Source organism: Etheostoma cragini, chromosome 24 (genome assembly GCF_013103735.1).
Source record: "Etheostoma cragini isolate CJK2018 chromosome 24, CSU_Ecrag_1.0, whole genome shotgun sequence".
Classification (NCBI taxonomy): Eukaryota; Metazoa; Chordata; class Actinopteri; order Perciformes; family Percidae; genus Etheostoma; species Etheostoma cragini.
In genome coordinates, this window is record NC_048430.1 from 3,331,189 (window position 1) to 3,354,551 (window position 23,363).

A 23,363-nucleotide genomic window follows, 5' to 3' on the forward strand; every position below is an offset into this window, starting at 1 on the left:
ACAAAATTTGATTTCTAAACTTCCTGTTAGCCTTGTATGATTACCAGCTGCGCCAGCAACGCTGGTATTGTTTTCACCTCCTGAGCCTGTGTGTGTGTGTGTGTGTGTGTGTGTCACACAGGCGCTTTTAAGAATTTTGCCAGCTGTTTATGTATTTTTTCTCTCTTTAGATAGATTTTGTCATTGCAATAGTGTCCATTAAACTACAAGCAGTCTACTAGTAAAAGCCTCTAGTTACCTGTATCACGTTGTCCTGTTTCTTCAAGTTGTTGGCATAATCAAAGAACCTGGTATTCAGATGGTGGTTGAATAGCCTGATGATGTATTAGAAAAGAAAGACACTGGTTTACAGCATATCCATGTTTTTAAAGAGTCTCATGTATGCACAAGCATGACTTTCACTTGAGTGATGAAACAATTAGTAATAATAACAACTTTTTTAATGAAAAGATTAACCCCAAGGAGCTTTTCACAACATAATTAAAAACAATGTTTGGTTAAAAAGAGTGTTTGCCACGTGCATAGAACCGATTCAAATATCTATTTGAGCAGAGATCTTGTATCATAAAGCATGGCATAAAGGGTTTGTTTTTAGACCACAATCCACGTCTAGTCCAGCCTGCTTCAAGCTCCATCATCATTTGTCAAAGCCAAATAAATTATTTATTTTTATTGACTTATTTTTTTATATATAAAAGGTATGTATACATATATATCTGATTCCTGTGTTACTCTGTTTCCTGTGTTACTCTGTTTCCTGTGAAATAAAACATTCCCTCACAGAAACACATCACCATAACCCTGAGAGACATAGCAGCTCTCTACTGCGCCACTAGATGGCCCCACAACACCAAAACCATAGATTAAAAACAAACCAATGGAGCTCTGCAAGCAACCAAGACCAGCCCTTAGCAACCACGTATCTCCACATCCACAACGTAAGGTGTATAAACTGTCGCAAACGCAGCTACTAATAAAAGCAATATTACAAGCCATGAATGTGTTCCTCACAACAATTTAAGTACGCTATGATAGAAACACGTATACGGTATTGAAACTGCAGTTTAATCCTGACTAGTTTGGTAGTACAGTTGCTAAAGTGTATTGTGTATCTGGTTCCCCTACCAAATTAAAGGTACTGGTTAACCATTTCATACACTATTGTTGTTGAAACCAGTATCATCTCCAAAAACAGTATTTTCTGCAGTCTTTGCCAACAACTTTATATTGGCCTACCATTAACAACTTTAAGACTTTAAGTTAAGACCATTTTAACTAAACAATTAACATTTTGCTTGTAGCAAGAATGCGGCATATTTATTATTCTTCTGTAAATGTGCCAATTTTATTGTACTTCAGCCCTGTGTGACTAATAATATAATCTCCCTTTGCACAAACTGTATTGAATAATTTCCTTGTCTTTGACTGAATTTGAAAGTATAAGGCTACCAGACATTCAACAATAGACACAACTTGGCATTAAATAGAGCACAGTATCACTCTGTAATCAAACATATTGTTTTTTAGCGAAATTTAGATAGATAGATTTTAGATAACAAAAGAACGACATTTCTTTGATTTTTGTTTTTGTGCAATTATTTTCAATCAAGTGTTTTTATGGTGAGCGCTCTTATTTTGAAATGAATCAAACCGTACGTCGACAGGAAGCTGCTGTGGGGGTAAGCGCGATATGTTTGTCGGAAACTTGACACATTTACAGCAACTCTGAAGAAGGCGTTAGTGACAGTGGTCTTTATGTTACACAGGTGAGTGGTCCTCAGTTTCTCGACGGTTTTAATATATTTTAATCAGGTATTCACATCAGTCTCTTTTAAATGAGACGTATGTAGCCGGGCAGGCTTGTGGAGACGAGGCGTTTCTGTCACATGAGGAGGAGGAGAAAGGAAGGCTGAAAAAAACCCAGAAATAGGCTTTTTTGACAGCTAGCTTTTAGCTAACTTGGTCAGGTAAGGTCGCCTTAATGACTCAGTAATGTTTGCCGAGGATAGCCGAAGGCGTTGTGCTGTCACAGGACGAGCTAGTCATCTTGTAGACAATTTGTAGGACACACAACAGAGCAGACATTATTAATGGTGTGTGTTTTGCCGTGCAGTTTCCACCATCGCCTCAGTCTGTCTGTGCTTGGAGCCAGCAGGGCAGCTCAAAGTGCACAGGGAGTAACGTTACTGGATGTATTTTGTTGTTGCTAGCAGTGAATACTTTCGCCAGTCGTCTGACCGTGACAAAACATTTGCCTCCATGATAAGTAATTGTCTGTGTGTCATGTGTTTTTATCATTGATAGAGGAGAAACGCTGCTGGGATTATCCTCTGGTTCTCTGAGAAGAGCAGAACAAATGGAAGTACAGGCCCACCTGGGTCAAGTCCTCTCCGGGACTGCACATCTGTCCTCTGCCATGGAGTAATTCTTGGAAAGTTTCTGCCAAAACACGTCATCTAGCACCCATTTCGACATATTTGAGGCGTGTTACACCTTGCCAGAGTTGGACAATCACGATGTTGAGCATTAAGGCCAGCAGCAGAGGTTATGAGTGAAAACCATGAAGCAGCCAGGGAAGTGACCTCTGGTGACACTACAGCCTGAGGGGGCCACTCACCGGCACCATGGCATCCAAGGAGAGACTGTACGAGGTCTGGATGCTCTACTGCACTAAGGTAAGGTCAGGTGTATTTCTGGGGACCCAAACTACCACTATGGCTGTTTTGTCTCCTGGGAAACAGCCAGTGAAATGTCATTAGGTGAAGTAATAGACAGTGTGATGACACTTCCTCCCTGGCTAAGAGGTTTTTCTTTCTTGGCATTCATATTTGAAAGTCTAGTGTTCCTGCCTGTTTTTGTGACAGAGCACATCTGCTGTGGCAGACTATGGTCAGCAGTAAGTATAATCTGAATGGAAATCATCAGTATGAGACATTTTTAAACCAAAGTCAATGATTGCAATTATTTAGTGGTGATGTTTTTATACCACGCATTAAACTTTCAGGATGCAAAAGCTTTTAAAACAGCGTATAAAACATTATAGGACTCTACCCATGCCTAATTTGCCTGCTGGTCCTTAAGGATTTTTTGGCAGAGGACACATTAGGCTTATAAATGAATAATTATTTCACAGAGAACTAATGTAACTTTATGGTAGGATAGTGTTGCAAATACTTTGGCACAAACCCTCTCACATATTGGTGATGAATAAATAATTGTCCATACCATTCCCATTAACTCTAAAAACATATCCAACATATAAAGATTAAACAAATACAACACCAGTAGAGACGCTATTTGGTCAGGCTTTAATATTAGTTTATGACAGGAAGTTCTCATAATATGGTGGGTAGTTCTGCAGTGAGCAGTGCATGTAGAATACTTCTTTGTTTTATGGTGGAGACGAATATTTGACCCTGTAGTAGCGACGGCATCCCTTGAGTAGGCTATGGCTAGATTTGATTCACTTAGCGATAAAACGGGAACGTCCTGTCTTCTGATCACAACGGCCTGCCTGAGCAGCTCCTCACGTGAGCCTGGCTGCAGTCACACACCTTACTGTCCACTGTAATCCCTCACAATACGCACACAGTACAGGCAAAGAGGTTTTCTGCATGTGTAGGACCTTGAATAATTCTCAACCTATAAAGTGAAATATGTAAGCAGGAATGCATAGGAAAATAGAAAATCTAGTGCCAGTGGTTTGGGTGTTTTGGGGTTTAAACAGAAGTATTCATACACACTGCTGCCCCCACACACTTGTCACAGACACTTGTGAAAATGCCAGCATACACATTGCATTTGTTCTAGCAGGAGTGTGTATTTGCATTGACGAAGCATTACACTGCGAGGAAGGATCATTTCATTCTGGCTTTGAGCCAAGGGTCCACCGGGCCAATATTTCTCTCTGCGGGAGGCAAAAGAGACGCTGAGAGAGAAGCACTTAATAATATATGTATAGCGGCCTGTCTCTTTCCCCGAGCAGCTGAAATGTCAGGTGTGTGTGTGTTGCCAGGCTATGTTAGCTGCAAGGAAAGAAAATCCAGTCACTCACATGGCCTAAATCAGTTGAGGAATGCTGGTATGGCCCCATGACCCCTTGTGGTCCAGCTAAAGGGTTAATTGTTTCTCAACCAACCTCAGTCCTTACCTCTATTGTCATATACCATATGCTTAAATGTGTTTAATAATAGGATTACAATTGTATACACTTGACATTGTTGGCAGGTACTTATTGCATGCTGCCACTTTGAAGGCTAATTAAGCATGTAAAACAGACAAAAAATACAAGCTAGTGAAACTAGATTCAATAATTCCGTAAGTATGGCTTGAAAGGTGTTTGTTTTCTTGTGCTCATCATATGTCCCTCATGCCATCTGTCTGTTTAATGATCGACAAAACCGTGGAGCCATCACTGCCTTTAGTGTCAGAGGTTAACACTTGCACAGCTCTCGGCGGAGCAGTCGTTCAGAAGCGAATTGACAGTAAAACACGAGCAGCCAAAGGTATGCGCTAGGAGAACCAGCTCATCCTGCTCTGTCAACTATAGACATCAGCTGTTATTTCTTATCTCTGTATGTTACTCGACTGATTGTCAGCCAGTATCCAGTGCTGGAAGTTATTTTATTAATTTTTTTAAAACCGATTTATCATGCTTTAATTTTAACGCCTGATATTGTAATTATGATTGCAGACTATGTTTTGTGCCAGCACTGGCAGTTGTTTACAGATTGATGATGAGGTCAGAAACTGTTGGGTGAGCAGCTCAGAGTCAGGAGTGTGTTGATGTTTCTGTTTTCTGGACGCGGATTTCTACGAGCCTTCAAATGCATGCTTACGCTCCAAATCCATTAGCTTTCTGAGGCTGATAAAGTTTTTTTTACATCATTAACTTAATACAATTGACAAATAAATCTACATTCATTTTTGATATGGCCAAAGAAGGTTGAAGTGGGCATTGAAAGATCCCACTGCATATTGACATTTCAATTTCTGATACATTTTTCAAAATATGTTGATACACCCTGGTTTTACATAGTTTGACCTTAGCACCTAGAAACAATAGAAGCCCCTGCAGGTTTCTGCACACATTTGGTTGTAATAAACAGCACAAGTGAGGATTCTTTGTATTAGTAGATTTCCAAAGCATTCAGAAGGTTTGCAGTTGAACTATTTTGATAAAAATCTGCAGTAGTTAAAAAGACTGACTCCAGCTTGCTTCACAGAGTTGTACAGGGCTGAGAGGTTGCAGATGAAAGCGAAGGCCGTTACGTAACCGGCGATCCTCTTAGCTGCATGTCATTGGTTTGTGCCTGAGTGTTGTCCCCAAGCACACAGAGCTGCTGGTGGCCATGCCATACAGAAGCAACAGCACTACGCTGCACTGGCGCTCCTATTTCACCAGTATATTATCCAGAAGGGCTTGTTGGAGAAAGTGGAGGGTTTAGCAGACTTCAGAGTGCCAGTTACGCTCTTAAAGCCTTTTGTCTGCTGCAGAAAAGCCCTTTTTAATTCCCAACCCCAGGGAACATGCCTCAACAACCAGGGGCATCATTTCACCCTTCTGTGGCTTTAAGACTGAAATTGGTATCTTAATTCTAGAGCAGAAATCCTCGATCCCTTTTTAAGTGTCCACAAACCAGGGTTTTCTGGTTACCATTTACAGAACCGTCATCCTGTCTTATGTCCCCACACCCTACCCTGCCGTGTTAGTCGCTTTTTGACTGGAATTGGAGAAACGACAGTAATTTGCATAAGCCCCTGCACTTATGGGAGTCATAATAGTGATAAGATTTGGGGAGAGAGAGGGAAGAGAGAAAGGAGGAGGAGAAAGTGCCGAAGTTTCACATATCTGCGCAAGTAGATTACTCTGGTCTTTTTTCTGGCTTTCCTTCATGTTTGCTTATTACGGTCTAATCTCTGTTGTCACACGCACGCACACACACAATGTCAAACAAACCTGCACACTCAGGCTTTGGTTAATGTGCTGGTATGCAAAGTTTGTTCCCTCAGGCTAGCTTTCTTTTTCACTGCCGCTTATTTCATTCTATTTTACCCTCCTGCATTTCCCTCTGTGCTATGAATAGCTCTGGAATAACACTGATGTCACTGACATACTGTAGTGTATCAGACATGCCTCAAGTGGTTTTAACCCTTCCCACCAGCCCCTTGAAATCCTCCCTTTGCAGTGACGTCATGGCCTGAGGAGTTGTCCCTGACTGAGGCAGTGATGTTGGGGTGCGGAACAGAATGACCGCAGGCGTCTTTAAAACCTACAGGGAGGGGACCTTTTTAAACATTGTGGTTTCAGTGACTCCATGCCACTTCCGCCCAACCAGGTCACTCACAGCCTCCCCAAACTAGGCAAACAGCCACCCGTCTAGCTGGCCGACCGCGCCTGTCTGGACGGGCGGATCACTTGCGGAGACTGTGTTGCTGCTCTGCATGAGACCATACTGATAATAGTTAAATCGATCAAGTAATCTAATTACTGACAAACAGTGAGTGCGTCCCTTTACCAATAAAACAGTTGCAAGACAGATTTTTATTAGATATTCTAACTGCTGCATTTACATCAGGTACATGGCTAATGTTGTGGATTATTATTACCTCCTTTTGATGGATTTACTGGAATACATATCTGGTCAAATTGTTAACATGAAGCAATTTAATGGGTTAAATGGTCGTATCACTTTATTTCCATCTATTTAGAGGAAAAGTGTCCTAAAGTTTGACACCATTATTATCTGCAATTATCAGATGCTATGAAGTACCCAATGCTGGGGAAGATGTTATTAGTTGGAAGGCTATGATCTCACATTGCAGAGCCCGATCTGCTGTTGCAGGTCAACACACATCTCTTGTTTCATTCCCATATCAATGGGGAACTGAATGAAGTGCATTGATCTGTTTGCTGGTGACCTTGTTAGCTTTACAGAGGAATGTGATGTAGTAGCTTGGCAAAGGGCCTAGGCTAATTTGATAATGGATATAGGCATGGAGAAGCATGTGATCTTCTCATGGGAATTGTTTTCATTTATATATTGGAACACAAAATGGTTGTTAGAGTTGGGACAAGGTGACTGTTGGGGAGTTGGGCTTCCTACTTACGTACGTCTAAATCAGTGTGCGTGCGTGCGTGTGTGTGTGCGTGTGTGTTAGGCCAATGATGAAGGCCATGAATTTACAGAGCCATGGAGAGCAGGGTGTGTCCTCGCTTGCCACAGTCCAAACCCTCAATGGGTATCTGTGCTCCCAAGCTGCTGCCTAAAAGAGGACATTATTTCAGACATGCACACACACACACACACACACACACACACACACACACACTCTCTTTCGGTCACTGCTACTAGAAAGCTTTGTCAGTTGAGAGTAAAGCTGCTGGCATAAATCATCGTCTACATGGACACAAAGACGGGGCTGTATTTATTGAAAAAATAACATATTAGTAATTCATACCATACGGGAAGAAAGACGCACACAGGCGACATGCCATGTTCTCCCACCAAAACAGATTATTCACACGTGGCTCAATCATTCACGTGTTGCTCTCACTCTCTCACACACACACACACACACACACACACACACACACACACACAAAACAAGACCGCATCCCAGGATTGTTCTGATGACTTCATAGGAATTGCAGAGAGCTTGCTTCCTGCTTCGTTTTGACTGATTTCCCACTCTGACACGCGGACAGAAGCCTTTCAGTCCCTCTCCAACTCCTTAGCCAGATGGCACTGCTATCCTAAGAAACCCTGTTTTTCCATTTGTGTTTTTTTTCTTCACTTTCAAGCTCTAACATACAAATTCTTCTTAGGAAAAAGAAAAAATTGGTTTGCGAATTGTGTGTGGACCTGAATTTATGTATCAATCCTCCTGTTTGTCTGAAAGTGGCATTATGTTATGTTTTCAGGTGTGTGCTGTTTGCATTATTCCAGTGGTGATAGCTCCAGTGCAGGAAAGAAAAAACAGTGCTGAGAAAAGCTCACATTAAAGTTCAAAGACCCATCCAATAACATGGGGAACATTAGAGCATTCATGCGTACTGTTCTCATTCCCCATCTGTTTCTTTGTCTCCTGGGGTGTGTGTGTGTGTATATATATATTACATATATTACGTGTATATATATATATATATATATATATATATATATATATATATATATATATATATATATATATATGGTGGTTATCTTTTCCCCTTGATAATTTGAAGTACACTGCTCCTTCAGAGTGACAAATGTAGGCCACAGACCTCAACAACTGTGAGAGAAGATGGGGAGAGGGAGGAGAGATGCATGATGGCATGTAGGCCTAATCCCTAGTGGCTTGAATGTTTAAAATAGTGTTTTCTTTTAGCCAGGCTAGCGGGGTTTCAAGGGACCTCAATGTCAGTTGATCTGTGGGTCCCATACTTTGGTCCTCCATACTGGATGGATTGCTATGACATTTACTTCAGATGTTCATAGTCCCCACAGAATAAATCCTAATAGTTTCAACTTTTCCTCTAGTTCTATCAACTTTCCAACACTTCATGTTCATGACAGAATACCTCTGGTCATGAACATGAAGTATCTAAATGAATGGCATCCGAACCTGTGGTTAGTCAAACTATACCAAATGAACAACATACTGACTGGTGTTATGGTAATCTGCCCCCATCACCTTTTCAGCCCTCCTTGACCTAGATTGCACCCTCGCACCCTCCAGATGGCTCAAAGTCTTTATGACAGGATATGGTGGGGGGTTGTCTGCAAGTGATTACTCCTGAATGATGAATTAATGACTCTATCCAAGCAGCATGGAGCAACCATGGAGCCATCCAACTGCCTTGCACCCTGCATGTCTGTGTGGCGTAAAGCTGAAACATTTAGTTGTTGATCATTCAGTTGATCAAAAAAAAAAAAAGAATAATCATTTTACAAGCAAAAATGCCAAATTTTTTTGACATTTGAAATTGTATCTCATTCTAAATTAAATATTTTTGGTGTTTGGACCACCGGTCAGCAAAGCTAGTCATCTGAAAATGCCAGTTTTGGCTCTGGGAAACTGTGATATGCATTTTTGGTATTTATTATTTTTAAAAATTGAAATTATTGACAGAGAAATTATCTTGAACGTAATTATTTTTAGTTGCAGTCTAGTCTCAATGATAGACTTGTCTCCACAGCGCTGTGTCAGTGCTGAAGCAAGGTCTGGCTACACCGCTTATCTATTCCGGGATGGGGGGGAATGGTCTAGCTTGTTTGTATTTCTTTAAACCAATCAAAACCGTCCTGGCTGGTGCTAAGCCCCTTATGCAGCGACAGTGCCCTTGCAAAATAGATAGCGGAGCGATAGCGGAAGGGGAAGCGCTGGATGTCAGGCTTTACCCCAGAATTGTACATCCGGTAAACCTGACTAGTTCCAGTCCTACTGTGGTGTATGCTATTACAGTTTCCCCTCTGCTGGAAATGTAGTTTTTATAGCACACACCCATGAATTATGTTCTGTTTTAGGAGAGATTACATAATAATAACTACATAATTATAATAATAATTCCAATATGTGTTGCTTTTGGCCATTAGTTCTCAGTGTCCCCTGGTCAGATCCATTGATGGTTTGACTAGATAGATGAAGAATAAATGATAACCATAGCCCAAATCAAGTTAGTGTCAAAAGTTACGTACATACAGAGATAATAGAAAATGTGTAACTTAATTTAATGAATGAAAATACTATATGAATGAAAATAGTCAATGTGTCTAGTAGAAATCCAAGCTTCCTTCAGAAAAATACATAACAAGACTTTACCTTACTAAATGTGTACTTACTGGCATGCTCTTGTATTTTTTATTGAGATATATAAGAGCTGATGCTCCCAGTAGAACTAAGCAACTGGTAATGAGGGTTATGACACCTTTCTGAGTCCACAAGAACATGTCTTTATGGTCACTGCTGTTTAAGCATTTTTTTCCTATGCTCCCCGGTGTTTAGTGTCCTGTGTTTGTCCCTGTGCGATGAGGGTATTTTATACCAGAAACAGTACTATGACCTAGCAAGCCAAGCCAGAACAGCCTTCCTCTGTGGCCCATGTTGCCATTCCATCCTTCTCTGGGCATTGTTCCAGGAATTTAGGAAATGTCGATCAGCCGGCTGCTAGAAACTCCCCCTCAGAATGCAGCCAAGCCTGTTTTCCACTCCAACAGGTGGATGTTTAGGTTTCTACACCCTAAAAAGATAAGATACTCACACACCTGAGACATTCCTGATATCACGTGTGTGTCAGGCTTTTGTAGCAGCTTCAAATACTGCCAAAGTGAAAATGTCTAATTGAGCTCATCATTCTGAATTGCAGAGACCAAAAGTTTGTGGCTTCTATTGTAATTTTTATTTAGTTTTTATTGTCTAGTCTCACACGCACACACATACAACACGCTCGCACGCACACACAAAAGTCAATCAAATTGCAGACAAAGCTGTCAACTGCCAGCCATTTATGTATCTTAACAATGACAGCTTTTGTCAGCAAAGGCCACTAACTATATTGTTTTCTTTCTTTACCCTGCTCTCTTGCTTCTCTCTCTGGTCTCCCTTCTTCTATCTTTTTATGCTCTTAACTCCTGTCTTTCTGTCGGCCTTTTCATTTCTCAGAGGGATCCAGACTACTTGAAGTTATGGCTGGAGATTTTCACCAGCTCCTATGAGCAATGTCTGGATGTGGACTTTGAAAAGCCACCTTCAAGGTAACGTATGACAAGTTGAAGGATTTCACACATTCTAATAACATGGACCTTCTTTATTACATTTAACAATACACCAATGCAGTTTTCTGCATTAGGTCCTTGCGAGTGGGTTCAGAACTCTAATAGCACGGCCACACCAGATGCTTTTTGTGCAAAGCAGTCACATTTTGTTGCAGGTGACGCTCTGACTGGTGTCGACATGTGGACATGTGATGCAGGTTAATGTGAGAGCCTCTCAGTGCTTGAACACATCTGAAACCTGTGTCCAGTATTTTAGTTTGTTGATACCTAGTCAGTCCAATTTTATCACGGAGGGAGGGCCATGCGAACGGGTGGAGTGGGGTGGAGAAACATGGGTGGTTAAATCCTTTCCTCCTAAATCATTTGTCGAGCTTTTTATCTCTCCAGCTCTCTTTCTTTTCTCTCTCTTTCTCTCTCTGTCATTTCCCTTTTCTTCTTGACTCATTTAGTCTCTTCCTGTCCTGTTTTTTTCTGACTCCTTCTCTCATCCTCCACCCTGATCTGTCTCTTCGCCTTTTGTCCTCTGTCTAACCATCATTTTATTCCCTCCCCTCCTCCCTCCCTCTCATTCCATTTTTCTGCAGCTGCCACATCTGTCCTGCTTTCCCACCAACACTCATTGCATGGGTTTCACTGCGCTCTCTCTCTCTCTATCCGTCTTATGAGCAGTGCAGCACACATGTTCTTCTCCTAGGAATGAATGCCTGAATGCAGCAGGCATGTGTGTTGGATTGAGTGACTGCAGAACACGGTCTGCTCCGTCAAGTTGCTTTTGTGAATGCTGCAGCAGCATCTTCATGATTTAAAAAGCAACTTCTGCACTTTACAGTGTACCGTTGTTTTATTAACCTAACCTAAAAGCATTTTATCCTCTTATCTAATGGAGATTCATATTCATTCTGGTTGTGATGCTTCTGTGTGTCCAGGCCAGAGGAGGTTCCCCCAGTGTTAACGCTGCTTCCAGACAACATTCTGCAGGTTTTGCGCCACCAGCTGCTGCAGTGCGTCCAGAAAGCCTCTGATGGCTTGGAGCCTGAGCAGCAAAATCTGGCTCTCCTGCTGCTCAAGTTCCTTATCATCATCTGCAGGTCTGGATAGTAAACATACACGCACAGTATAGCTACTTTATCTTTGAATCCTGTGTTTTTTATGGATTGACTTGTGCTATATTGTAATCTATTACTTTTGTGCTCAAATTTGTTACCTTCATGTAGTAGCTAATACTCCAAAGCAAGCAACTGATAAGCTAACTTGTAAGGGGTGTGTGTGTGTGTGTGTGTGTGTGTGTGTGTGTGTGTGTGTGTGTGTGTGTGTGTGTGTGTGTGTGTGTGTGTGTGTGTGTGTGTGTGTGTGTGTGTGTGTGTGTGTGTGTGTGTGTGTGTGTGTGTGTGTGTGTGTGTGTGTGTGTGTGTGTGTGTGTGTGTGTGTGTGTGTGTGTGTGTGTGTGTGTGTGTGTGTGTGTGTGTGTGTGTGTGATAGGAACCTGTCCAACGTGGAGGAGATTGGCACTTGCTCGTATATCAATCACATCATCACTATGACAACAGTCTATATTCAGCAGGTCTGACCCCTTCCTTTGTCTTTGCTCAGTAATACATTGTGCCCAGTAAATAGGGTGAACAAAAATGCACAACATTTTCAATTTATTTATTGAATAGTAGTTGAATAGTTTACTAATTTGGGGAAACTAAAATTCAGAAGTGACATTTATTCTTCTATTTGGCAACGGAAAAAATAAACCTATGGAGACACATGTTTGAAGTTAAATTATTATTCACTTGAATCGTATGTTGGATGGATTATGTAGAAGTAGTCTGAATGAGACAAATAATAGCAGACATGAAGAGGGTCTGTGTGTGGGTTTGCAGCTGAAGAGCAAGACCAAAGAGAAGGAGATGGCAGACCAGAGCCAGGCGGAGGAGTTTGTCCGTCATGCGCTGGCTTTCTGCGAGAGCCTCTACGATCCATATCGCAACTGGAGGCATCGAACCTGCGGGTAACAACATTTTGCACTATTGCTTTACAACACCATAACAACAAAAAGCTTACATTCACCAGCAATAGAGGTGTTCATCATCCTATGTGTACAGCATGCTTTACTTGGTTTCATTCTCTTGTCTTACCTGAACTGTGTGTTTTTTCCATCCAGGGAGCAGCTTGGTACAGTAGAGAGGAGCAGACAGAAGTACAAGGCAGCTCCGCTCACTGTTGAGTTTGTTCCTTTCTTTTATCGTAAGTCCCCTGTCTTTAATTGTACGTCTGAGTCTCACTCTTTTTCCATGTGCGACACAGTATTAGTAGCATTTTAAACTTAAGTAATAAAATAGTTAATTAACAAAATCTCGCTCAACTGTTTATGTGAATGTGAAGTTGAATGACAAAGTCTGTCTAAATCTAAGGCACACTCATCAACTGTACATTACACTTTTCTGTCCTTCAAAGAAATAAATTCCTTTAAGTTATGTGTATATTAGCAAACACTGTAGCAATATTAAAGTGTTTGCTGTGTAGGGTCCATACTTTGCATCTCTCTCTTTAATGGTCTGTTTGGGTGGGGATATGGAAGCAATCCTAAACATCATAAAAAAGCCAGTTCTTATGTGTTTATTTCTCTTCACTTATCTTCTCATCACTTCTATCCTCGCTTCTCCTATTTTCTTTCAAGTATGCTGTCACTCTCCCACTGCCCCCTTTTCTTTCCTCTCTGGGTCCAGTTGAATCCACTCTTTGTGTCCGTGGTCTGTTTGCCAGTCGATGAGATGAGCCGATAGCAAATGGTGTATGTCCAACCACTTCAGCCAGGCTGGCTGACATTTTGAACTCATCCTCCTTTCTGTCATGTGTATTGCTGCTTTGGTTTGCCACTAAAGATACCACCCAAGGCCGTGCATGTGTGTGTGTGTGTGTGTGTGTGTGCGTGTCACAAGTTTGTGGTACTACTTTTTCCATTTATTAAGCTCCATTGGATATTATTGCCATTAGTTTGATCCAGTGATAATAGAATGTTAGCGTGATTCAGACAAAGGAAACATCAAAGAGACAAGTTGTCCCATTTCTTTCCCCCTATTTAGACTTGTTGACAGATGAGCTAATGACTGGGACCATTATGGACCACGATGACCCAGAGGTTATTCTCTCTCTCTCTCTCTCTCTCTCTCTCTCTCTCTCTCTCTCTCTCTCTCTCTCTCTCTCTCTCTCTCTCTCTCTCTCTCTCTCTCTCTCTCTCTCTCTCTCTCTCTCTCTCTCTCTCTCTGTGCGTGTGCAAAAGAGTCAGAAAAGATAAAGGTGTGTCTGTGTGTCCATTCATCAGTGTTTTGTTTACAGGCAAGAATACAGGAACTGTTTGGAACCTCTCGGCTATAATTTGTGGTTGTTTTTGCATAGCAGACATCATGCCTACAGATTAAACTAAAGTGTGTGTTTGTGTGCATATGCGTGTGTGCTCGTTCCAGAGTGCTTCCAGGAAAGCGAGCACCTGAAGGAGAGTCTCAAATGCTGCCTGCTGCACCTGTTTGGAGCCATAGTAGCTGGTGATCAGGTACGTCTCTGGGTGACCTGGAGGTCACATAATGTTTTAAGTAGCAGATCACAGGCTTGATCCCCTCGGAAACCAATGTGTCCTTTTCAGCTCTTGCTGGCAATGGATGTGTTGGAATAAAGAGATGGCAAGGCAAAGACATGTATTTACTTAGCACAATTCAGACACAAAGGCAATGCGAAGGGCTTTGTTTTTTGCCCTGTTTTTGAGACCTGTAACAATAATCAAGTCTACTAATCACAAGTCTTGTTGAGACATTGAGTGGACCCTCTGGGAACTCCACCTGTCATCGCAGTGCATTCAGATTTGTAAAGACTGACACTAAATCCTATCCTGCAGATAGATTTAAACCAGTTCAGGGCTGTGCCCGTGAGTCCAACCCAGTTGGACCCAATCTGTCTGTATTTAAATGTATGTAATTTAGGACTTTCATGAGAGCAGTCTCAGTGCTGTGATGAGGTTGAATTAATTATTACTGTCCACACAGCTTTCAACCTTCTTTTGCGACTTGAAATTGACACAGTAGTAAAATATTTAACATGAAAAGATCCCAGCCTATTGGTTGGTGTTTATCCCATTCCCATGCCATTAGCATTCTGTGGTGTTATTGGCAGTTTCTGTTAGTCGTTGCAGGGCGTTGGGTCTTCTCATCTCCATATAATGTCTAACCCCTGTCCTTATCTTTCTACTTTGTTTTCCTTTCCCCATCCCTCCCTTTCTGTCAGAGAAACGCTCTGTTTGCCATCTCTCCAGCCACCATGGAGGTGTTGATGCGGGTGCTGGCTGACTGCTCCATGGGTAGCTGCTCTTCAGATGAGGGCGAGGACTGGGACAGTGAGGCACCCGACCGTAAGGCGCTGCTGACTCTGGGCTGCCTGCGGGAGGTGGTGCAGCGCCTCCTGGCCTCAAGCTCTGACCAGCGGCAGGTCGAAATCGCCTCTGTGCTAGAAAACTACTTCAAGCTGCTCAACTCAGACCCGGCAGCCGTTGTTGCCTCCCAACAGCAGCAGCAAGCCAAGGGCAAAGTGCTAACACTGGGCCGACACTGGGAGAGCCGATTTGTGGCTCTGCAAGTAAACATGCTCGGTAGGGGCTTAATTGACAAGAAAGGCCTGTGATATTAGATATTCTGTATATTTTGAGCTGTTCTATTTTGTTGAATCATGATTTGCATACAGGGTAGTCGAGTTAATGTGACTTTTTTCACCTTGTTTTATTTCTGTCTTTGCTTATCTTTCTCTCTTTTTTTCTGTCTATTATTCTTTGTCTCTCCACCTTTTGTCTCCCTTTGTTTCTATTCCTCCGGCTGTCTTTTAGACACTATCAGGGACATGTTCCTGTGTTCAGACAGGCCAGTTCTACAAGCCATCTTCCTCAATAGTAACTGTTTTGAGCATCTGACACGACTGCTGCAGAATAGCAAGGTAATGCTACAGCTCATTCTATCTTAATGTAACCTGAGGACACAACTCAGGTATGAGTGTAAGTGATTAGAACTCGGTCAAATTGAACATTATTCTTAAGGTATTATTTGTAGATACTACAAGACCCTATGGCTGTTCAAAGTTGTAATCTTGCATTTGTGATTTGTTTGCCCTTCTGCATTCTTAACTTATGTGGGTCTAGTAAATATTTAAGACATCAATTCTAAAATAAGCTGTTTTTATACTTAAGGACTCCCAGTGTAGTAGTGCATTACATTAAAGCTTGCTGCTTTTTGCAATGACGTCTTTTTATTGAAGATAAATATCATGTGATGGTAAAAGTACTCAGATTCTTTGCAGTTACCACAATGTACAAAAACTCTTATGTCAAAGTAAAGAAGTAGTTTTAGCCTAATGTACTTGCGGAATAGCCCTTGTCAGCTATTACTTAGTAACTTAATGATAAAACTCTCCAAGAATATTTTACATGAATAGAGTTATGTCTTGTATTGGTAATTGTTTATTTACATCTCTGGTGAATCAGTTTCTGTAGTTCTGGGTTTGTATTCACAACGGATCTTAACACTAGGAGTCATACTTAAACGCTATTCACAAGACTGTTGTTAAAAACGTGTAGTAAGGAACAGAGAGAAACAGCAGGGTTTACCCTGTTACCATGCATTACTTCATATTGTTATTTTTTTTGTTAACCTACTCGGTATGTATACATTGTTTTGGTTGACTGGTTACTGGTCTGTGTCAGGGAGGTTACTGGTCTGTGTCAGGGAGTTGGTATTTATTTATACAAATGAGTGCAGCAAACAAATTAAGATAGATGGATGTCATTTATACTGTCAGGTTTTTAACATATAATTTGGATACATTATGGTCCTGGTCTGGTCTAGACTGTATGTCACATGTTTAGTACTTTGTCCAGTTTCATTGTGAGGAAAAGCATTTTGCCCACCTTGCATGTTTAGCTCCCATAGCAAGGCTGGATCACAGACACGCCTCCACACAGTGACCCCTGCTAAGGGCCATAGCTTTTAACCTCTCACCCTCTTCTACACTTACACCATCTTTCTTCCCCCTGAACCATCCTCTGACTCCCCCTTGTTGCCATTCTCTCTTTCTATCAACCTCCCCACATGCTATGTTGACATGTTGCCTGTTGTGTGTGTCAGCTGGTTAATGCTAGGTGCACGGCGGCAGACAAGGACCAGAAAGATATAACCAACAACAGGTTACTGACAGGAGAGAGGGACACTCAGGTACCACCGAGCAAGCCCCACACCATCCACCTACCTGCCCCTTAACCTCACCGGCTGCCAAGTCCTACCACCCTCACATCACTAGAGCCATGTGGCCACTCCACAGCAAGACACTTATGCTTCTTCACCCCAGATAAGGATTTGTTTTTCGATCCTGGCTAAACAGAAAACTACACTGAGTCATTATACAGTCAGATAGCTGGCAGGCAATACACTGTCGGTTGTGTGAGCATCATTTATTCAACAGAACTGTTACACCACCATGTTTGTGGTTTTTATAGTTTTCTCAAGATACAGAATTTCCTTTTCAACAGTTGTAATGGTTTAATTTGGGGCTTAGCAAAGATTACAGCAGACCCAGAGATTGGATTCACAATATCATTTAAATGAAGTTGTGTTTTGAACTTTCTGAACTTTAGGTCTTGAAACCAAGGCATTGCTCTTGCTATTATAGTAAGTTTTACACATTGCCTGAGTATTGCAAGTACATTTTGAAATGTATTGACGTCTTTCTTGAAGGGACAGTTCAATAATATTGATCTCATTAATTAGTGCTCGTTTGTTTTTGCTGAAATCTATGAGACATGATCTTTCACCTCTCTGCTGCGTCCAAGGCTCGTCTTTTGAACGGTTTAGCATCAACCATTAGTCTGAGCTCTCTCACTGAATCATCTCATGTGCACAGAAAGGTCACTTGTAGGCCTGCACGATTAAAAATATTGTTATAAAATTTCAGTCTTGATTCACCTTGTTCACAATTTAGTTTTTAAATAACTGATTTAAAATAAAAGATTACATTTTTTTTTTTTATGACTTTGATTGTCATTACGAGCCGCCTGCATCACAAACGCTACTACTTTCTTCTGTGAGTTTTAAACAGACTGTATAAAATAGTTATTACATCGCTCCTTAGCACTGCAGTGCTTTCCCTTCTCTTTATTGAAGCCTCTATGGTTACAGGCTTGTGGTTATGCGCAACGTGCTATAGGTGCCAAAAAAGTCTGTTTGGTACTGGCAATTTGTCTTGTTTTGTCGTGGTCCAAAAAATTGTGGCAGAGAATTGTGATATCAATACTAAGCAAAAAATTGTGATTCGTATTTTTCCCCGAATGTCGCAAGCCTAGTCACTTGTACAGAGTATACCAGCTTCTCATTCTACTCTTTGTTATTTTTCTACTCACAGAGCCTCCTTTTAAGAAGGTATAATCACTCCATTGACCTGGACAGTGTAGTAATGTAAATACAGGTGGACAAACTAGAATGGAAAACACAAACACAAACCAATGTGCCTTTGTTGCTGTGCAGCTGTAACTTGATGCAGTGGCTGACGCTTTAGCCTGTTTGGCGGGTTTTTAGAGATCAAGCAGCATCAGAGCAGCTTTTCAGTTAATATAAAGCATAACACTTTGAAAGTAATCAATGTAATGGAGAAAACATAAATCTAATGAAATTCCCAAACCAGAATTGACTTAAGGTGCTAAATGGCCAATTGTTAATAAAATAATTTTGTCTTGCTGTAGAGTGACCACTTTGCCTCTTTCACAACTGGGTCATTTCATTTATTTCTTGTCACTTTTGGTTTCCCCAGCCCTCCCCTTTCCCCATTGTCCTGGGTTTTCTGCTGTATACTATGGGTTCCGCTGGAATGCTATCACGGTGGCCTGGTGTGTGTTCTCACAGAGTTCAGTGGTTTGAGGTGATCTGGACTCAGTGATCATGACCTAAGTGTTTCATTTTTGCCGCAGTCCCTCTCCAGCCGGTCCAAGACTCAGTAGGATCAACCAGTCTACATCTGCATGTTTATTCCAATGGAATTACGGGTTCAGTGACCCAGAACATGTTGGACATGAGCAGGACAGAGCTGGATGGAGATGTGTTCATTTTGAATGGTTTTGCTTATGTTTTACAAGTTGCATGCTTTTTTGTTTCTGTTTGTGTGAGGAAAAAGAGTGAAGTACTCCTTTTGTGACTGTCTGTGTGTGGAGGTGGGTATTTCTATTTTGACTAAGCCCTGAGAGCTTCCTGCTCCAGTCAGATCATCATGCTATTAAAAGGGTAGTTTTTTCACCTGGAGCAGAAAGACAACACTCCTTTATCTGCACTATAACATCTGCAGTATAAGTGTTGATGCCAGCCCATACTGCAGAGACAAACAAGGATCTAACAAGCATTAATAATTTTAATCACGCTTCACACAAACTAATTGAATCAAACTTAAAGGCATCTACTAAAGTCTCCCTTTTATTCCTCCCAGTGTGATGCATGTTGTATTAAGTAGCCTTAAATAAGTTGATCATTATTATTTTAGCATTTCAAACCTTATATATGATTGTGGTTTTCAATTGTATGCATGCTTATCACCTTATAAAAGTGCTATAACATTCATCTGGAAAGAAGAGATTTGACATGTGCCAAATAATTTGTCTGCACACTGTGCTCGCTAAAAGCCCAATTGATTGGCTGAAGTAAGGAACTGACAGGTTTGATTTTTCTTCAGGTGTTTCAAGGGCGACTAGACCTTCTCGCTGTAGCAACTATCAAAGCCCTGACAACAGTGATGCACAAATCACCAGCTGCAAAGGTAATAGAAACACAAATGCATGTAATTACATGCTGTCCCTGTAGTCTACATTGGGATTGGAGCCACTGAAGAACCCAGCTGCTCATTCCAATGTAAGAGTTATTAGCTGCGCCCTTTTTTAATATATTGTTCCCCCTACCCCTCCAGGAGGTGTTCAAGGAGAGGATTGGTTACAATCATCTGTATGAAGTGCTCACCTCACTCGGCCAGCCATCACGGCATCTTCTCAAAGAGCTGATGAACATGGTAAGAGACGGATTGTCTTTTGGCATTTAGTTGCTTCTTTTTATATTTGTTGGTCTGGTTGAATTATGTCCTGCTAACTTTCTTAGTTGCCTGATTGACTGAATGGCGCTCTCTAATCCACTACACCTGTATATATGTATTCTGTGTCTCTATCTTTGTGTTCATGTGTATTTCTCTGTGTATGTGTGTAGGCGGTGGAGGGTGAGCACACCTCAGTGGGGCTCCTGGGCATCAGTAACGTGGAGCCCTTGCTGCTGCTGGTCCAGTGGCTCCCAGAGCTGGACTCATCCGAGCAGCAGCTTTTTACGGCTGATTGGCTCCGCCGCCTCAGCTGCCTCAACCGCCAGACACGCGCCACCTGTGTCAATGCTGCCATGGTCATGCAAGCGCTGGCATGCCTGGAGCGTCACAAACAGCTACACCGAGCTTGCGCTGAGAGCCTACTGGGGCTGGTAGGCTCACTGGGCTCCCAGTCCTTGAGCGCTAGGGAACTTCTGGGTCTCCTGCTCCTCCTTAGACCTCTAGAGTCCACTCAAGCTCACCCCTATGTAGGTCCTGCCCTAAGAGCCCTCTTGGCCATGGTACGGAAGCAGGGCCTGGAAAGTGCCATGCAGTACTTTGACCTGTCACCCAGCATGGCTGGCATAGTAGTTCCAACAGTGCAACGCTGGCCCGGCTCGGCCTTCAGCTTTCTCGCCTGGTTGTCACTAGATCAGGACCAGCTGGGCCCACTCAGCAAGGACAAGAGGAAGCAGCTCTACAGGTGAGAGGAAAAGAAAAGAAGACAGAGAAAGTATTAGTGAAAGAGACTGGAGGACAAGAGTATCAAGAACATTTTCATCTTATGTCTGGTCTTAACACGTAAAGTATCATTAGGAGAAGATGGCATACTCACTATTCTTGTAAAATTCCCAAACCGAGATTATGATTATTGGAATGTTCTGTATGCACATGCTTGCTGAAGCTGTTTTCCTGTTCTTTACCCCGTACAGCTTTTTTACCCCAGGAGGGACGGGGTTTGAGGCCTTCATCAGCTCAGCGGGTGTGCTGGTTGTGGCTGTATGCACAAAGAAGGAGTACGTCACAGTCATGCTGCCCGACTACTGCTTTTGTGACTCTCTCTGGGTGAGTCAGGTTTCATGATATCAGTTGTTGACAAAGGTGTAGTGCCACTGAAATATGTAGATAGAATAAAAAATTCAACCCCTTTAACACAGCACTAACATTTGCAATCAGTATTGCAGAAGAGGAATGATTTTTGAACATCCCTCAACTTCCTATGGGACATTTAGGCTAAAAATTCTAATTATCCTAAAGTCTGGCAACACAGTTGCCACCCTATATTTAGAAGGTCATACCTTGGTAGACTGATTAAAGATAGCAACACTAAGGATTAAAGAGACTAAATTCAGATTTTCTGTTTACAGCATAGCATCGGTGTGGTGCACGTACCAGGAAAGAGGCCTTTTGGACAGAGTCTTGTGTACATTTATGTGGATGGACAGCAGAAACTGTCTGCCCCCCTCAAGTATCCTACCATGACGGAGGTGAGACCTCAGTCACTTGGTTAAAAATTCTTCTTCTCTGCAACTTGGTCAACCAACCCGATTATGTGTAAATGTTACAGACAGAAATGTTGTAAGAGGTTACCTTGAAGTACCCTGCACGTTGTGGTTTGTAATGTTTTTGTCTGTTTGTAAGGAGAGAAAAATGTGGCTTATATGCACATCATGCATGTTTTTGTTTGTTCACTCTCCTATCTCCTTCTGTTGTCGTCCACCCACAGCCGTTCATCTCCTGTTGCATCGGTTCAGCAGGCCAACGGACCACCACTCCCCCGCCCTCCCAGATCCCAGACCCTCCCTTCTCCTCCCCAATCACACCCAGCACTCGCTCCTCGCTGGGCGCCATCCTGTCGCCGCAGACCTGGGGGGGATTGCTGGGTGGAAAGCCTGAGTCTGTGACTAAGCTCATCTCTGCAGGGACCCAGGACAGTGAGTGGGGAAGTCCTACCTCCTTGCAGGGCCAGCTGGGATGTGTTATGGTCTTCCATGAACCTCTGCAGCCCAACCACATTAAAGCCATCTGCATTGCTGGTAAGTAGGGAGAAATGGAGTGAGAGGAAGAGGAGGAAAGAGAAATAATAAAAAAAAAGACTGTGGGATAAAGGGTGGCATATTGTTTGTTAGAACAATGAAGCAGCAATAGTGAATGAATGAAAATGACACCAGCAGTAAAGATTAATAAAAAAAGTTAAATTCACACCAAAATATTAAAACATTACAGATCATATATAAAAGTAAACCTACAAATGTTTTTGAATCTGTCTTCTACGCAGGTCCAAACTGTATCTCTCAATTCAAAGCCCAGGAATCAGAATTTGGCGACCTTTCGACCAAATTGCTGTTGCATTACTCGCCCAAGGTAATTGGACCACTGTGGTCATCCCGTCTTAAAGCTTTAACATCAGCCACATACAGTACAGTTGTAACACTTTGTTTAAGACACGGTATTTCTTCAGTAGGATTATTGAAATTTGCTCTGCAAAATTTTCTCAAATAGGGTAATATTTCCATTCCAAGATAAAATTACATTTTTACTACAGTAGTAATTTAATTTATTTGAAGAAAATCTGCTAACTGTTAACTTAACATGGTCCTTTTTATCAACAGGCTTGTAGGAACCCCATCTGTCTAGATCTGTCCCCAAACATGCTGCATGGACGCCTGACTGGGAATAAAGTCGTCAACTGGGATATTAAGGTGGGAGGAACATGCAGCTCATGCTGTCATGTATTTTTGGTGTGCTCAGAGGAATATTACAACTTGAATTGCAAAGATTATATTCTATTTGAATATGTGTTACTGTTGTATCTGTGGCAGGATATGATCAACTGTGTGGGCGGCCTATCGGTGCTCTTCCCTATACTGGAGCAGTTGGCCCCGATTACTCCTGATCAACAGGCCAGTGATCCTGCGGCTGGGTCAGATTTAATCACTCCCGATGTGACCACGCCAGCGGATGGAGATTGGGTCATTCTCCCATCCAACAGGGCTTCAGGTCTGCTCCAGCAAATATATTGTTTCCACCTCTCATTTCTCTTTACTCTCAATAACTGTGAAATGAGGCTACATGTGGAAACAAATGTTTTCTTATTTCTGTTACAGAGGCACGCCTGGAGAAGAATCTGGTGGCCACCTTCCTGTTGGTGCTGAAGCATTTCTTGCAGAGACATCCAATCAACCAGGAGAATCTGCTCCACTCGTATTGTGTCAGTACGCTGGGAGCCCTGCTGCAGAAGGTCTGTTTAATCCTTATTTTGCACACACTTTTTTTTGTGTGATTTATATATATATATTTAGACGCTACAACAGATACAAACACAAACAATACCTCAAGAAGTTGTCAATGTTGTGTCCAGGGTCTTTCCTGGCACTCAATGGATGCGTGTGACCATAAAACCATGCAAGTTCCCTGACTTGAGTTGAAGACAGGTCCCCTCATGCAGTAATTGCAGCATAAATTCTCCACATGCAAAAAGGCCTC

The 23,363-nt window shown here is 42.0% G+C and overlaps 1 protein-coding gene across 3 annotated transcripts in view; it reads left to right on the plus strand.

Moving 5' to 3' along the window:
• The first annotated feature begins 1,658 nt into the window (after nt 1-1,658).
• The window catches only part of nbeal1 (neurobeachin-like 1), a 39,414-nt gene continuing 17,709 nt past the window's right edge, over nt 1,659-23,363 (plus strand). The window contains exons 1-21 of one of the 3 annotated variants that reach the window (XM_034865042.1): nt 1,659-1,766; nt 2,305-2,675; nt 10,645-10,736; nt 11,684-11,845; nt 12,237-12,318; nt 12,626-12,753; nt 12,907-12,989; nt 14,210-14,295; nt 15,021-15,381; nt 15,613-15,719; nt 16,904-16,990; nt 19,488-19,571; nt 19,719-19,817; nt 20,009-20,580; nt 20,810-20,942; nt 21,245-21,364; nt 21,604-21,913; nt 22,156-22,241; nt 22,490-22,579; nt 22,700-22,877; nt 22,985-23,118. In XM_034865042.1, the coding sequence (XP_034720933.1) occupies nt 2,625-2,675; nt 10,645-10,736; nt 11,684-11,845; nt 12,237-12,318; nt 12,626-12,753; nt 12,907-12,989; nt 14,210-14,295; nt 15,021-15,381; nt 15,613-15,719; nt 16,904-16,990; nt 19,488-19,571; nt 19,719-19,817; nt 20,009-20,580; nt 20,810-20,942; nt 21,245-21,364; nt 21,604-21,913; nt 22,156-22,241; nt 22,490-22,579; nt 22,700-22,877; nt 22,985-23,118 (3,045 nt within the window). In that variant the 5' untranslated portion in view covers nt 1,659-1,766; nt 2,305-2,624. Of the gene's footprint in view, nt 1,771-2,304; nt 2,676-10,644; nt 10,737-11,683; nt 11,846-12,236; nt 12,319-12,625; nt 12,754-12,906; nt 12,990-14,209; nt 14,296-15,020; nt 15,382-15,612; nt 15,720-16,903; nt 16,991-19,487; nt 19,572-19,718; nt 19,818-20,008; nt 20,581-20,809; nt 20,943-21,244; nt 21,365-21,603; nt 21,914-22,155; nt 22,242-22,489; nt 22,580-22,699; nt 22,878-22,984; nt 23,119-23,363 lie in introns of all 3 variants that reach the window. The other 2 variants (XM_034865043.1, XM_034865044.1) reach the window with 2 other exon arrangements.